General features: G+C 42.6%; 1 protein-coding gene across 1 annotated transcript; it reads left to right on the top strand.

Annotated features, from left to right (window-relative positions):
• Positions 1–5,436: 5,436 nt before the first annotated feature.
• Positions 5,437–13,838, top strand: RPS6 (ribosomal protein S6). Its single transcript, XM_018556866.1, has 6 exons — positions 5,437–5,521; positions 6,588–6,747; positions 7,408–7,596; positions 7,688–7,834; positions 12,871–13,028; positions 13,707–13,838. The coding sequence occupies exons 1-6, from the start codon at positions 5,516–5,518 to the stop codon at positions 13,800–13,802; spliced, it is 756 nt and encodes a 251-aa protein (XP_018412368.1). The 5' UTR covers positions 5,437–5,515; the 3' UTR covers positions 13,803–13,838.
• Positions 13,839–14,590: the final 752 nt, after the last annotated feature.

Below are 14,590 nucleotides of genomic sequence, written 5' to 3'. Positions count from 1 at the left end.
GTTGTGGCTGTCGGACAGGAAGTGATTGGAAAATCTCCCTAATAAGACACAGATGGCCAAAAAAAAAAAAAAAACCTGGCAGGGGTTGCAACTCTCCCCTACTCTATCCAAAAAAAAAGAAGCTTCAGTTCTACTTTAACATTACTTAGTGAAGGACAATTCACCTTTGGTGTTTTCAGAAAAGAGTGAGTACAGTGTAAGCAGCAATTTTTAAATACTTTATTAGGTGATGATATGTGAATGGGAATATGTAACAAATATAAAGCAGGTCTTATCCCAATGTGGCATCTAAAGTAGATCTAATATATGAGATAGACTCATTACATGCAAAGCAAGATAATTCAAGCCGTGATTTGTCATCATTGTGATGATTATGGCTTACAGCTCATGAAAGCCCCAAGAACCCCAAATCCACAACCTCAAAAAAGTAGATTATTACATGCAATCAATAAAACAAGGATTGTACATAGAACAATATCGGACCTCTGAAAAGTACAAGCATGCATATGTACTCAGTACTTGGTTTGGGCCCCTTTTGCAGAACGTACTGCAATTACTTTTGCAGTAAGTGCACACATTACAGTATTGGTTTATGTTAAAAAATTTGAGGGTTTAATGTCACTTTAAGGTTGTTTCACATTGTTGCACAACTTTTATCAGGCAAGCAAATTTCTTACAGGAACTTCATACTTAAGGAATATTTTTTTATAACCACACACATAAACAAGCTATAAACATAGCAAATGTTTATTCATTCTACATACTACACCTGGTGCTGATCAATTGGGTTCATTGTTTTTTTTTTTAATAAAAGGGAGTTTAGAGGCATTCTTTCTTCAAAATCACTTGCCATGCATTCTGTAGTATTGCTGTATACCCGGTTACCATTTGTGGTGGGCTGCACGTGCAGCAAGGACTGCACCCATGCAGAACCTAAAGGCAACAAAGACAGTCACGGGCAGGATAGCTAATAATTATAATAAATATATTACAATCTCTGTGGGCTCTGGGCAGGTGGTGTGCTGTGTCATTCACATCACTTCCAAATGACATTCCTCTAGCTTGCTTTATAATTACTAGTTAAATACTGCTACATAGTCATACTCATTATAATAGCATTGTTCACAACTCTCAAACACATGCCAAGAACAATAACGACCCTCCTATAAAAAACATTCAAGAAATGTAAATTGGAATAAAGGGTCCCAGATAGCAAGCAATTGAGCTGCAAGTTTGAAAATGACTTGCTAAACTATTGCAGACTTGCCAAGCTTCACCATTTTGTTGCACAATTACAGCAAGTCTGCATTGCAAGTCTCCAGACCAGTGAGCTTGCAGAGCTCTTGCTAAAGCCCGTTCACATTGAGCAATTTATCGCGCGGTAATTCCCGCGATATCGCAGCAAATTACCGTGCGATATCGCGCTCCAATGCATTTCAATGGGGCAAAGGGTCCTGCTGTCGCGGGTCGTGTGTCGCTACAGCAGGACCCTTTTTGGAGCGGATTTAGCCGCGATTCAAGCTTGCTCAATGCAAGCTTGAACGCGATATCGCGCGGCAAATCTCGCGATGTCGCGCAATATGCAAATTGCGCGACAAACGAGCGATTTGCATATCGCGCAGTGGGAACGGGGCCTAAGACCTGCAGGACTCTTGCTGTAGACTTGCCAAGCAAATTTGCTACAAATTCAAAAAGTGTCAACTAGAACTTGTGCTGCGAGTGTTCTGCAAGTCTACAACTTGCCAGGAATGTGTGCAGCAAGTGAACACAAAAAAACAATTTCACCCCCCCACAAGTTTGTAGCAAGTTATCCTTGCTATCTGGGGTGTTGTTCATAGTGACCAATGACATTCCTTGTTTTATTTGCCCAGAGAATAACAATAATTAAACCTGATTGGTCACTATGGATAACAACTCCACTTTTCTTCTTGTTTACAATTAGGCATGTGTGAAAGGTAATTCCTTTTGCAGTTAGGCTTCAGACAAAACAGTTTTTCTAGTTGTGAAAGGAGTGTTGAAAATATTGGAAGCTCTATCGTTATGTATGTGTCCACACTAGGGAGAGTTCATCTTACTTCCTGTCCCATTAAACAACAGGAAGTGTGCAGAAATCTCCCCAAGTCACCAGAACAGGAGTCCCCTTTGGCAAATTTCCTCCTACCAAGTGTTCTAATGCCAACTGTAACATTTTAAATGTAAAATGAGGCATACCCGTGAAAGAAGGTCGTCATTTGTTACCTTTCCCCTTGCTATGCTGCCAGAACGCCACTCCGTTTATGAGAAATCTTCATGTGATGTACATGGGGAAACAGACTTCTGGGAGTGTAGATCTCCTGTCCCCCCAACAGTACTTAATGTTTCCTCTTGCCAACCTTAAGCTCACTACACACATTCCAATTTTTTATACAACCTCCTTTAAATCTACCAGCAATAAGAGTCTACCTGATTGGATAAACTGTGTGCAACTGTCGCATCTGGGAAGTGGCACCAGCTGCCAAAAGCAACATGCTTCTTAAAATTGGTGTTGCAGCATGTATGCAGGGCTCAGCAGCTACTATTTTATTTATTAGGTCTGGATCATCTGGCCGTTCTTAACGCTGCCTATTTCAATGAGGCCTAATAAAAACTTGACAGAAATTCTACCCTCTAGAAAAAAACATTTTAAGTGGAGTTACAATTCAATTTCAATTCTGACATGAATAAGCACAATACAATGAGGGGAATTGATCATAAATGGAGCAGACACATTCTGGAGCAGATGTGCATGGCAACCAACCAGCTTGTATAGCATAGGAATAGGGACTTTCACATGGCTAACAGAATGTTTTGTTGTTATACCAATAGTCTTATTACTGTGCACTCATACCGTAGTAGCATTCCAGATGCAGCATTCTTAAAGACACTAATCATATGTTTATCCAGGCATTCTGATTCATTCCAGGATTTTAAATTAAGGCAAAACATCCTCTCGATTGTTACCCGTTTCTGGGAAATCCCTTATAGATTGCTGACAGTTCCATATATAGTTTATATGCATTCAGGTCACTGAACTAGAAAGAAGTGTGGCTTCCTTTGTTTCCGTTTTTCATGTTTGCAGCCTTCATTAGAGCTATAGACCTCTGGCACTGTCAAGGCATTTTAACTATTTCCTCTTATACATATACAGTGTTATCACCACTGTAAAATGTGAAAACAATGATAAGACAGGCACATTCCATGAAATTTAATTGTGGTTGTGTGCTTTTGTTTCTGTGTAGCTTTTTTATATGTGAAAGTTGAACTCTGGGAAGAAATACTTTTATTTAAATATACTCCTCAATAGCCACAAAGGATATAAATTCACTGTGTGCACCAAATGCAGGTCTCATCATATAAAAGTAGCAGTGACATCATCATGTGCAGATATGTGGGAGGGGCCCAGTAGGCCCCACCCACTATAGGCTACCTGCAGACTACAGGAGCAGGGCAGATAGAAGGCCAGTCACCCTGCACAAGGAAAGAGAGCAGCAGTGACTGGTCTTTATTACAGGTTTCTCCTCCTCAGTGGTGATATTTCAGAATGGATTATTGCACAGGCCTGGAAGAAATACACAAAGCACACCAACATTCAACTTTCAACATTCAACATTCAAGAATACACTTGTATTAAACAGGAACGTTACTCATATCTTCAAAATAGCATCAAAGGCACATTTAGAAATGTTTAGTAATGACAATCTACAAACACATACTTCTAGATAATTGCCAGCTTTTTATTCTTTGCATACCTTAGTTTTCTTTACTTCCCCATTCTTCTGATAGTGGCTATTTTACTAAGGGCAGATTACTAGATCTTTTTTTTACCTCCTGGAACTCTGGCACATGTGACTAGGACATGTGACCATGCACATCATCTCAGGGGAGGAAAATGCCTTTCCCTGAGATCTCATGAGATTACAGATGAGATTTCCCAGCAGTGCTCTGCTGATGTAACATTCCCAGGATGCAACGCTTGGGCACAATTACATAATTTGTGCCAAGGTGGACCAGAAAGTGGAAAAAAAAAATTGTAAGTACAATAAAAATATGTTTGTTTAGCTAATGAATGTAAGACAATTTCATATCAGCATGCATAGCTGTATGTTGATGTGATTTTTAGTCACAGGGGGAAAAGGTCCATTTTAAGACAATATTTGCTCATCCCGGAGTTCAGCTTTATCCACGCCGCGACTTATTTTTTGCACGTCATAGCCTACCAGGACCTGGTCGGGAAATTGCTATCCAGACCACTGCTTGCCTATGTGTTCTTCCGGCCAGGATCAGCTGCAATCAGCTGGCTGCCAGGTGTAGCAACAGAAGCTGGAGGCCTCAGTAATCAGCAGGATACTTTGTTGGAGCTTCAGGACACACCACGTGCTACATCTGCCTCCGCTTGGAACGCACTGGATGAGGTGTGAACAACCCCTTAAACAACTTATCCCCATATCGGGAACCGCCTTTTGTATCGCTAGCCACTCCCTTTTAGATTGTAAACTCTCATGAGCCCTTCTTACCATCTTGTCTTGAATTGTATTGTGATTGTAATGTCTTCCATATATTGTAAAGTGCTACGCGACCTGTTGGCGCTATATAAATCCTGTATAATTATAATAATATTACTACACAAAAATAATTAGTTAAAGTGACATTAAACCCTCAGATTTTGTAACATAAAACAATACTGTAATGTGTGCCTTACTGTAATCCATGGTTGTTTCCCTTCTCTTTGCTGCTCTTCTCATGCTGAGCAGAACTTCTGTATCTCTTCTCATGCTCAGCAGAACTTCTGTTTTGCAGCAGACTGCCTTGTCTCAGGAATGGATATACGGTGTCTGTGTATTAGTTTCTATAAGCTTGTAACCTGAGCCAGCACTACAGGAAGAGGCCCTGAGCTGCAAAGGGAAGTTCTCCCCAAGCATGAGAAGACATGAGGATTTAAAAGGAAGAGCAGCAAAGAGAAGGGAAACTACCATGGATTACGGTAAGGCACACATTACAGTATTGGTTTATGTTAAAAAATCTGAAGGTTTAATGTCACTTTAAATCCATAAGTGTTGTTTTCCCATGATATCTTTTCTTTTATATTGGCTTTTGAAATGCACAAATGTAATAATTTAGAGTTTGGATGAAAGCTTTCATGTATCCATTTTTATGGAAGTGTATACAGCAGACCAGAAAGAGGAAAACTGGGGAGGAAAGAGGGACAGAGGACTATGGTGTAAAAGAGGGTTTAATAAGGGCCAGTTGTGAGCTATGTTATTCTTTTCTACATTTAACGTAAATCTTCCTGGATAGCTCCTGCAAATAAATAGAATCTCAAGTTAGCGTCCAAGAAAAATACAAACGATGAGAGCCTCCCTCCAGCAGAGGGCGCTTCCGCCCGGACTAACAGTGATCGGGTGACGTCATGGAAGCCGCTCTCCCCTTCCCTATGTGAGGTCACTGAACGGAAGCTCGGCCTCTTTCCGGCGGGGGACCTGAGATAGGCTGTGCAGTCATGAAGGTGAGCCTGGAAATGAGGGCTAAAATATAGGCTTGTACAGCTTTGGCATGGCAGATATGATGAGGGCACTGCAGGGCTGAGTGTGTAGCAGGCAGCGGATGACTGGTTGGGCGGCTCAGTGGCTTTTTCGAGGTCGGATGGTGGCGGATTGTGCGGGGACCTGAGCCGGCAGCAGTCAGATAGAAACATGGCTGCGGTGTGGAGATCTGTCTGCGTGGCCTGTGCAGATGACTGAGCTGTTCAGTGTGCTGAGGCGTGAACTTGTGTGTAAGAACAGACCCGCTATGTACTACCCTGGCTGCTGTAGCTTCACCCACTGCCTGTCAGGAGGTTGGTAAGTGCCAGTGCTCATGGTATAGTGGAGAAGACGCATGTTTACTCTTACGTCACATTGCTCCATCTGTGTGCTTTTTATAGTCTGTGAGCCACAAATCTAAGTGCTGTCCATTGGGAGTAAACCTCCTTCCTTGCTTTAAGTTGGGGTAAACCTCACCTGGATAACATTGGGATCTCCAAAGCATTATGGATTGTAAACAGTCACCATTTGTTGTTATAAAATACTTAGTAGTTAGTTTTTCATCCTATTGCATCTCAGTTCTGCTCCTGCAGTCTACATGCACTCCTTCAATGGCTGTGTGGCATTGATCAGGGCTGGCTTCCTGATGGTAATAGTGGCCTGTGCAATGTGTGTTTAAAAGACCACTTGTTTACACCAGAAGCCCATGTGACAACATAGAAGCTTGATTGGGAGATAGGGACAGGATGTTGTCACTGCATACAAGGAAATGCCTGATCAAGGATCTATCTGGCAGGATCACAAGTATTTTAATAAAAGCTGCAGATTTGAAAAGAACACTCGTCGTGATATTTTGGATATTGGGTTTACGTATACTTTAAGAACGCTGCTGATATGTTGGGACACTCTGCTGACTTTCAGAGTCGGCTCTGGAAATGCTGTAGCTGCAACGCATGCTGTTCTTCCCAGTGCCGTGTTGAACTGCAAGGTGATAAGTGGATTTGGGGACTGGATGTTTCATACACTTACCTGCTCTGTCTTTTATTTCAGCTTAATATCTCTTTCCCGGCCACTGGCTGCCAGAAGCTGGTTGAAGTTGATGATGAACGCAAGCTGCGTACCTTCTATGAGAAACGTATGGCCACGGAAGTTGCAGCTGATCCCTTGGGCGAGGAATGGAAGGTAAGGAATTGTTTTTGTAGCTTCACAGGTGTTGTGTGATGTCTAATAACTTAATTGTTATGTATGTGACACACACTGTGCATTGCATGAAGGTGATATTCGGTGCAGCCAAAGTGTCATCATGTACCTCTAATGCAGAGGTGGGCAAACGTCGGCCCTCCGACTGTAAAGAATGTACAAATCCTGCCATGCCTTTACCTGGGAGTTGTGAGAATCTTGCAATGCCCCATGGGATTTGTAGTTCCACAACAGCTGGGGGGCTGGAGTTTGTCTCCCCTGCTCTGATGGTTTATGTTTGGTGTAATGATCCTCCCCTCAGTGATGTCAGATGCTCTCCACTGCACTGATCTTCCATCACTGCAAACTGGAGAGGCTGCTGCTACTCTGATGGATCGTGCCGTTCACCCTCCTTTCCTGTTCCTCAACCATTCACACAACTTTGTACTTTCCCAGATTAAAGCATTCTGTGAATGGATGACGGTGACCCTGACGTTCATCCAGCCGTTGCTCATTCACAGTACTTGTTGCATTTTATGAAACTGGTACAAGGAGTTTTGTGACTGGGTGAGGAGACATGAGGAAGGCACAATCCCTTTACAGTAGTAGCTGGAGATTTTCCTGCTTGTGGTGATGGAAAAGCACTGTGGGGAGTATCTGGCATTGAGATGAGGATTGTTATACTAACCAGAATGCAATGACAAGCAAGGTTTCCCCATGAAACAGGGTGTTCTCACCCATGGACGTGTCCGTCTGCTGCTGAGCAAGGGCCACTCCTGTTACCGCCCCAGGAGGACTGGCGAGCGCAAGCGCAAGTCTGTGCGTGGTTGTATTGTGGATGCCAACTTAAGTGTGTTGAACTTGGTTATTGTCAGGAAAGGTGAGACACATGTTCATCTAAATGCATTGATCTCTGCCACTACAATTCCAGGATGAGTATGGTGTGAATATTCTACTGGTTTACATTGCAGGAGAGAAGGACATCCCTGGCCTTACAGACAGCACTGTTCCACGTCGTTTGGGGCCCAAAAGGGCAAGCAGAATCCGCAAGCTCTTCAACCTGTCCAAAGAAGATGATGTGCGCCAATATGTGGTTAGGAAGCCTCTCGCTAAGGAAGGTTAGTTTTATTAGTCTGATACAGATTGGGATTCTGTGTCCAGTCTCTGCACTGCTTGAGTGGTGTCCACATTGAGTCCAAGAAGTGTGTGTGTTGTAATGTCATCAAATTGTATGGTCTACTAAGTATAACTTCTAACCTGTTTGTAGAAGCTTCAATGTGAGAAAATGGAATGAGCCCCCACAAATCGGCCCATCTCTCCCTTCTTGCCAAGAAGTGCTTCTCATTGGCCAGCATGGTCAGATGACCTTTATAACCAATTAGTGCTCACCATTTGCAAGCGTTACTTGACATACTGAGTGCAGGGTTGAATGGTGCCATGTACATTCGTTCCCGGCCCAAAATAGCATCTTAATGTATCCCTATGGTAGTTCTGGGCTCTGTTCACACCAGCGCAGTCCATTCTGATCCAGACTACAAAAAAAATAGCGTTTTTGAACGCATGTAAACACATGCAAATGCACGGGACTGCACCTGAAAGCCCATTTTAAGCTTAGAAAAAAATGCACTGCGTTGGCACATCTGCTCCAGGCGTGGTGTGAACATGGCCATAAAGATTGTTGTACACAGATCCCTGCAATAGTGATCGCCCATGATCACCCTGCCAGTAAACACGAGCCATTTATTGCAACTACATGCACCTGTAGTGTAGTAATCTGCTTCTGTTGTAAAGCCGACAGTCGGCTCTACAAGTTTAAACAGAGTCCCGGCAGCAAAAGTCACCGGGAGTCTGTTTAAACAGCCCCGATGCTGGCGACGTACACTGTACGTCAGTCACGAAGGGGTTAAATAATTTTTCTACTGATGCATCTGAATTGCCCGTATAAGAAATATAAAATGTAGTAGATGCTCTGCTTTCACTCCTGAGGTTCTGGATCAGGGTTCCCTGTGTAGGTTATGACTAGGGATTTTGTAGCCCTGGAGGAACTCTGCAATGGAGCGCATGTATAACTGAGGGTCATGTGCTGTGCCCAACTGAGAATGGTTCAGTTAGATGTGGAGTTGTTCATGAACTGTTGGATGAGTCCCCCTTTTAGCCTGCAAATCTGGCTGTGGAGCAGTTGAGACTAGAGGTGGACTGAAACCGAAAAAAAAAATGTCAGGCCGAAACTTTTTTCTAACCGTTTTTAAAATTATTTTTGTTTTTATATTTTTTTAGTTTGACTGTTGGGGGTTCTGGAGAAATATTGGGTCTAAACAGACCCCTGATATTTCCCTTTTGAAATAAAAGAGGTTGAGGACCGAGTCCTAAAATCTTTTTTTTCTTTCTTCTGCAGCCCCTGTTATGAACAGGAAGCCTCTATACTGAGTGCTCCTGTTCATTAACTGTTGATATAGTACGCGCTACTATGTTCACAATCTTTTAAATGAACAGGAAGTGATGTAAAACACTTCCTGTTCATATTTGGGGAGACAGTACACATACTATGTCCTCCGTTACAAACACCTAGATCAGCTGATCGTTGAGTTCTTGTAATTGCTCTCCATTCTGACTGTTGTCACAGGTAGGCAGTGTGGGGAGGAGAGCTGGACCTCCTGTGACACCACTGACAGCTGACTCCTCCCCTGCCAGCTCGGCCTCCTGTGACCGCCACACCACTCTCCATCCAGAGTCTCTGCCTATTACAGGAGGCCGAGCGGGGCGGTTAGGGAGGAGAGCTTGGCCTCTTGTAAAACTGGTGGCAATCTCTGCCCTGCTCTGCTCGGCCTCCTGAAAGATTCTCTCCTCCCGCTGGGTGCTGCTCTGTGTCAGAGGAGACGTAGAACAGCACCCAGTACGGAGGAGAAAAACTAGGGATGGACCACATTTTCGGCCAAAAAATTGTACTTTCTTCATTCGCTGAAATGTGTTGGCAGCTGAAATTTCGGCGCATCCCTAGCTGAGGCGGGGATGACGGGTCATATCAGTTTAATTAAAGGCATGATCTAGTCATTTGTGCTGGGTGGTGGTTTGCTCCCTTTTATTGTTTTTCTTTTGTGTAGTGAGAATAATTTTTCATAACGTACAGAAAACTTGGTTATGTGCAAAAACTCCCCCTGGGATCTGAGTGTGAGAATATTATACAAAGCTTGTATTTTGATGGGTTTTTTGATACATGTGAACTATTGAGAAATGTTAAAGTATACACATTACATTTAGCAACGATGAGAAATGCAAACCGTTTTTAAAAACTCCTACAGTGACATGATTCAGTATTCGATTGTCTCATAATAATTGAATTAGGCTCCTAAAGTATCTAATTTGTGTTACCTGGGGATGGCCTCTCAGTGATACTACCGTTATATGGAGAATAGCTACATGTACATGGCTTGTCTGCTTGCTCTAGGGTTAGTCACCCAACAAGTTTTAGATTTGGTCCCCTGCTGATCTGAGCACTGTTCTTGCTGTGTATTTTGGGTAAGGGAGGCTTATATAAAGAGTATGGGTAACCTTTACAGCATTATTCCCCTACAGTCTAATGAAACCATGTTTTGATGCATTATTCATATGTAATATGTGATGCTACTAGTTCTTATATCCTTAAGTGCATTGACAAAGTATGGGTATTTTCTATAAGTTTGCAGACTCCTAGATGGATATGGTTATTAGGAGTGGGGTAGAGCCCAGAAATGCATTAAGCTACCTTCTGTAATTTGTGGTGAGCTAGGTGAAGATTGTGGGAATGCCACAACAAGTTGCCAGTCGCACTTATTTTGGTAAACTGTATTTCCTGAAATAGGCTTTTAAATGAGGGTCCTTTTTCACCGTCTGCAAGATAAATCGCCTATTCTGGTCTGTTTGGTACATTTACACTGTCCGGTCTGTTGGGCACCCATGGGGAAGAATTCTTAAAGTGCAGATCAGAGGGAGGGGAGTGTGCTTGGTCCAGTCACCCTGTCAGGTCTGTGGATGTCTTTGAGTAAGAACTTGTAAAGTGCAGATCAGAGGGAGAGGAGTGTACGGTGTATCCCTGAATTTGGAACTTTAAGGCTAGGTTCACGCCTAGACGACACCTCACGGCAATCATGCACGATTCCACACGGATTGCTGCGCAGTCAGGAGTCGCCAAGGTGTGAACCAATTGTGCTGTGGATGCCATTATTTTCTAATGGCACCCCAGTCGTGCCGGGTGGGTGTTCCGCCCGTGCTTCCGAACAGCCTTTTTTCTGCGATTGCCGCACGGATGTCACCCCATTGAAATTAATGGGGTCGCACAGCAATGGTTGCCTGCATTGTGCAGGACCGCGTGTCCCGGGTGTAGTGCAGATGTGAACCTAGCCTAAAGCTAAACTCTGGTCACAAAAATATCCATGAAAATATATTCCTCAATAGTTCCTCAATTTAGGGATATAAATGTGTTTCCCCTAATGTTACAATGTAAGTTGTTGTTTTTTTGCGAGTAGGGTGCACCTCACCCTCTTGTACTGAATTTGTATTGTATTGTGGAGCTGTGAACAGGGCCAGCTGATCGGAAGCCGATTAATCGATTATTGAAAAAGTTGACAACTTTTTCAATAATCGATTATAATCGATTATGTCGATTAGTTGTTGCAGCCCTAAACTGTACTGTCTCCATTTTGTCAAGCACTGCACAAATTGTTGGCGCTATATAAATTCTGTATAATATTAGCAGTGACCTCATCGCTGTGCTGAACAAAAGCCTGTGCAGTGCTGAACTCTGTGAGGGACCCAGCAGGCTCCGCCCACTACAGACTGCTTTCAGCAAACTGCAGTGGGGGTCGGAGACTAGACCAGTCACACTGCACAAGGAGAGAGTAACAGTGACTGGTCTGTATTACAGGAAGCTCCTACACAGAGGTAGTTTCACTAGGTTAGTGCAAATCCAAAGCATGCTAAGATTCAACTAAGAGTACACAGGACTCTTGTATTAAGACCAGGATTGCTTATCCAGAAGTATAGCTTTTAAAGTTGCTCTCCTGTCAGATTTCTCATCTGCACTATACAGTTGTCCCTGTAAAGTGTGAGCTTTAAACCCATGGAGCATGAGTTGCCAATCATGCTAAATTTGCTGATTATTGGCAGGAAGAGAAGTGTAATCCTTCAAATGCTTTTTCTTCCCACTTAAAAGATTGCACTGTCAAGGAGCTAGGAACTATAGGAGTTGCCCATAGTGACTAAACTGTCCTCTTACATGGAAAGATATAAAACAAGAAATCTCATCACCGTTGGCAACAACCATTTTCCTTTCCTCGTGTCTTAAATGATCCTCTTCGATTTTGTTCTGCATGCCCGTGTATACAACCTGTAAAATGTGTACTTGTTGGAACACCAGCACCGCAAGAGGCCTGCGAATAAATCCAGGAGCCAGGTCACCAATGCTTAAAGAGGACCTTTACCCCTATCTTTAAAATACCAACAAACACACCTTTAGAAATGTTTAGTAATGACAATCTACAGACACATTCTTCTAGATAATTGCCGGCTTTGTATATCTTATTTCTCTTTTCTTCCCCAGTCTTCTGATAGTGGCCATGCTAACTAAGGGTGGATTACTAGCTCTCCTTTTACTTCCTGGATTCCTAGCACGTGTGACCACGCACATCATCTCAAGGGAGGAAAATGCCTTTCCCTGAGATCTAGTGAGATTACAGATGAGATTTCCCAGCAGTGCTCTGCTGATGACAAAGCAATCCCAGTGTGCATTGCTTTGGCAAACTGAAGTCATTTTGCCCTCACTTGCAGAGCATTCACTTCCTGCTTTGAAAGTATGTTACATCTGACATGTCTATTATTAATCATCATACATAGAGGGATGCATTGGTAGAATTAGGTTTTTGAGTGTAAAGGTCCACTTTAATTGAGCTAGCTCCTAAAAATATCCTGCTGACTCTCGGATTGGACAGACTGTATGCTAATTGATTTGTTTACTTCTGATATAAATTTACTGCTCTCTGGATACACCAGTATGGCATCATTGTATGACCTAAAGATACCTACTTCTCTTTAAAATATTACCAGAATCACAAAACCCTGTTTTCACTGAACCAATTACTTTATTTGCTTTAAGAGTATGTTGATTGTTCTTTGTCTGCAGGGAAGAAGCCCAGGACTAAGGCCCCCAAGATCCAGCGTCTTGTAACACCTAGAGTTCTTCAACACAAGCGCAGACGTATCGCCCTGAAGAAGCAGCGGACTCAGAAGAACAAGGAGGAAGCATCGGAGTATGCCAAGCTCCTTGCAAAGAGAACAAAGGTGCGTTCAATGATCCAGTTCCTATTAAATGTTTTCATCAAGTGTACCAAATGGGTTTCAGTTGGGTCATATGTAGTTCAGTCACCCATATCATTTTCAAAACAGCTCATGCTTTTGCCTCTAACCCTTTTCATTGCCAAAGACAGGACTATAGACAGACTATAGCTTATTTGCAGTGGAATGGTGTCTAATTGACCCCTGATTTCACCTTTAAAGAGAACCTGTCACCACTGGAATGGTATCGAATAGGGGGGTTTTAAGCCGCCCCCCCCCCCCCCCCCCCATGCGATAGTTAAGTAAAGTAGAACAAAAAGTATTCATTTTTTACATGTCCCCTGCGAGCTCACTCTTATTACCATTAACACATGTCGTGTGAGCCTATGTACAAAAACAGCGGTCGTGCTACACTTGTTTGGAGTTACGCTTTCAGAAAATTTTGGCGGGTTTTAGGTAATTTTCAGGTCTAAAATGTGGATTATAATGTGTGCAAGAAAGGCCTTGGCAGTAAAAGGGTTAAATGATTAAAACCAATTCACTTGTCTTCAACTGCATTTTGTCCCATGTTTAGCTTGGTGTTCTGGGCTGCTAGTTGGGTTTTCTAGCAGGTCACATTTTAAGCTGGAATGCTTTATGTGATATACCTTTTTATTGACTATTTTTTTTTTCTGCTCCATTCAGGAAGCCAAGGAGAAGCGCCAGGAGCAGATTGCGAAGAGGCGTAGACTTTCATCACTGAGAGCCTCCACATCTAAATCTGAATCCAGCCAGAAGTAAAGCCTCATGGCTTAAATAAATTTTGTTGTAAATGACCAACTCGTGCAGTTCTTTTAAAAGCCATTTGTGTCTCCTAAATCTCTGCATATACTATTGACTTATCTGGTTGCCTGGAAACAGATGGTAAATGCAAATTTGGTTTATATAACGTGGTGGTATTAAGAAACTTGCTTGGTAACATAATGGGGTGTAATTTAAGATAAATTGGGATTGTTCTGTCCCCGCTGCATGTTACCCTGTGGCCTGTGTATAGCGTGACATGCAGCTAAACCCTCTTATTCAGCAATAAGCCAGACTGGATGAAATCTTGAAGCTTTATTAACAAAACAGGGTGGGTGAGAAAAGAACCTGGAAACATACAATCAATACATGAAGCACACATACAGTGGGATTTGGGCATTTCTTTCCTCCAAACATGCTCTGGCTGGCACTAGATTCTCTTCTTGATTTCAAGAGTCTGAGTCTGAGTGCCCATGTTTCCTTCTTGGGCTGGAGGTTGCTGGGAATTAATAGAAAAATAGTCTGCTTTGCTGCAAGTGGAGATATTTTCCCTACAGCACAGTCTTGTGGTGATTTTGGAGATGGCAGGTAGGGAAGCCTGAGGATGCCTCCTATCCTGTTTAAATGATAAAATATATTATTTAGGTAACTACATAGAATGTTCAGGAAAAGTCAAAGCTTATAATACGGTTACCTTTTTTAAAGCTTGTTTTCAACTTTTTGTAGGTGAATAGCATTTGTTGTAATGGGAGAGGTGCAGTGATGTATACATGAGCACATTTTCATGA

This window comes from Nanorana parkeri, unplaced genomic scaffold (genome assembly GCF_000935625.1).
Source record: "Nanorana parkeri isolate BGI_ZX_2015 unplaced genomic scaffold, ASM93562v1 scaffold256, whole genome shotgun sequence".
Taxonomy (NCBI): Eukaryota; Metazoa; Chordata; class Amphibia; order Anura; family Dicroglossidae; genus Nanorana; species Nanorana parkeri.
The sequence above is the reverse complement of the archived record's forward strand: the minus strand, read 5'-3'. Positions and strand labels throughout refer to the sequence as shown.

What these genes read in the sequence shown, in the direction of transcription:
- RPS6 (XM_018556866.1), top strand. An exon ending in CTTGGTTATTGTCAGGAAAG is followed by an intron (nt 7,597 to 7,687) that starts GTGAGACACATG and finishes TTTACATTGCAG; the next exon opens with GAGAGAAGGACATCCCTGGC. An exon ending in GAAGCCTCTCGCTAAGGAAG is followed by an intron (nt 7,835 to 12,870) that starts GTTAGTTTTATT and finishes CTTTGTCTGCAG; the next exon opens with GGAAGAAGCCCAGGACTAAG.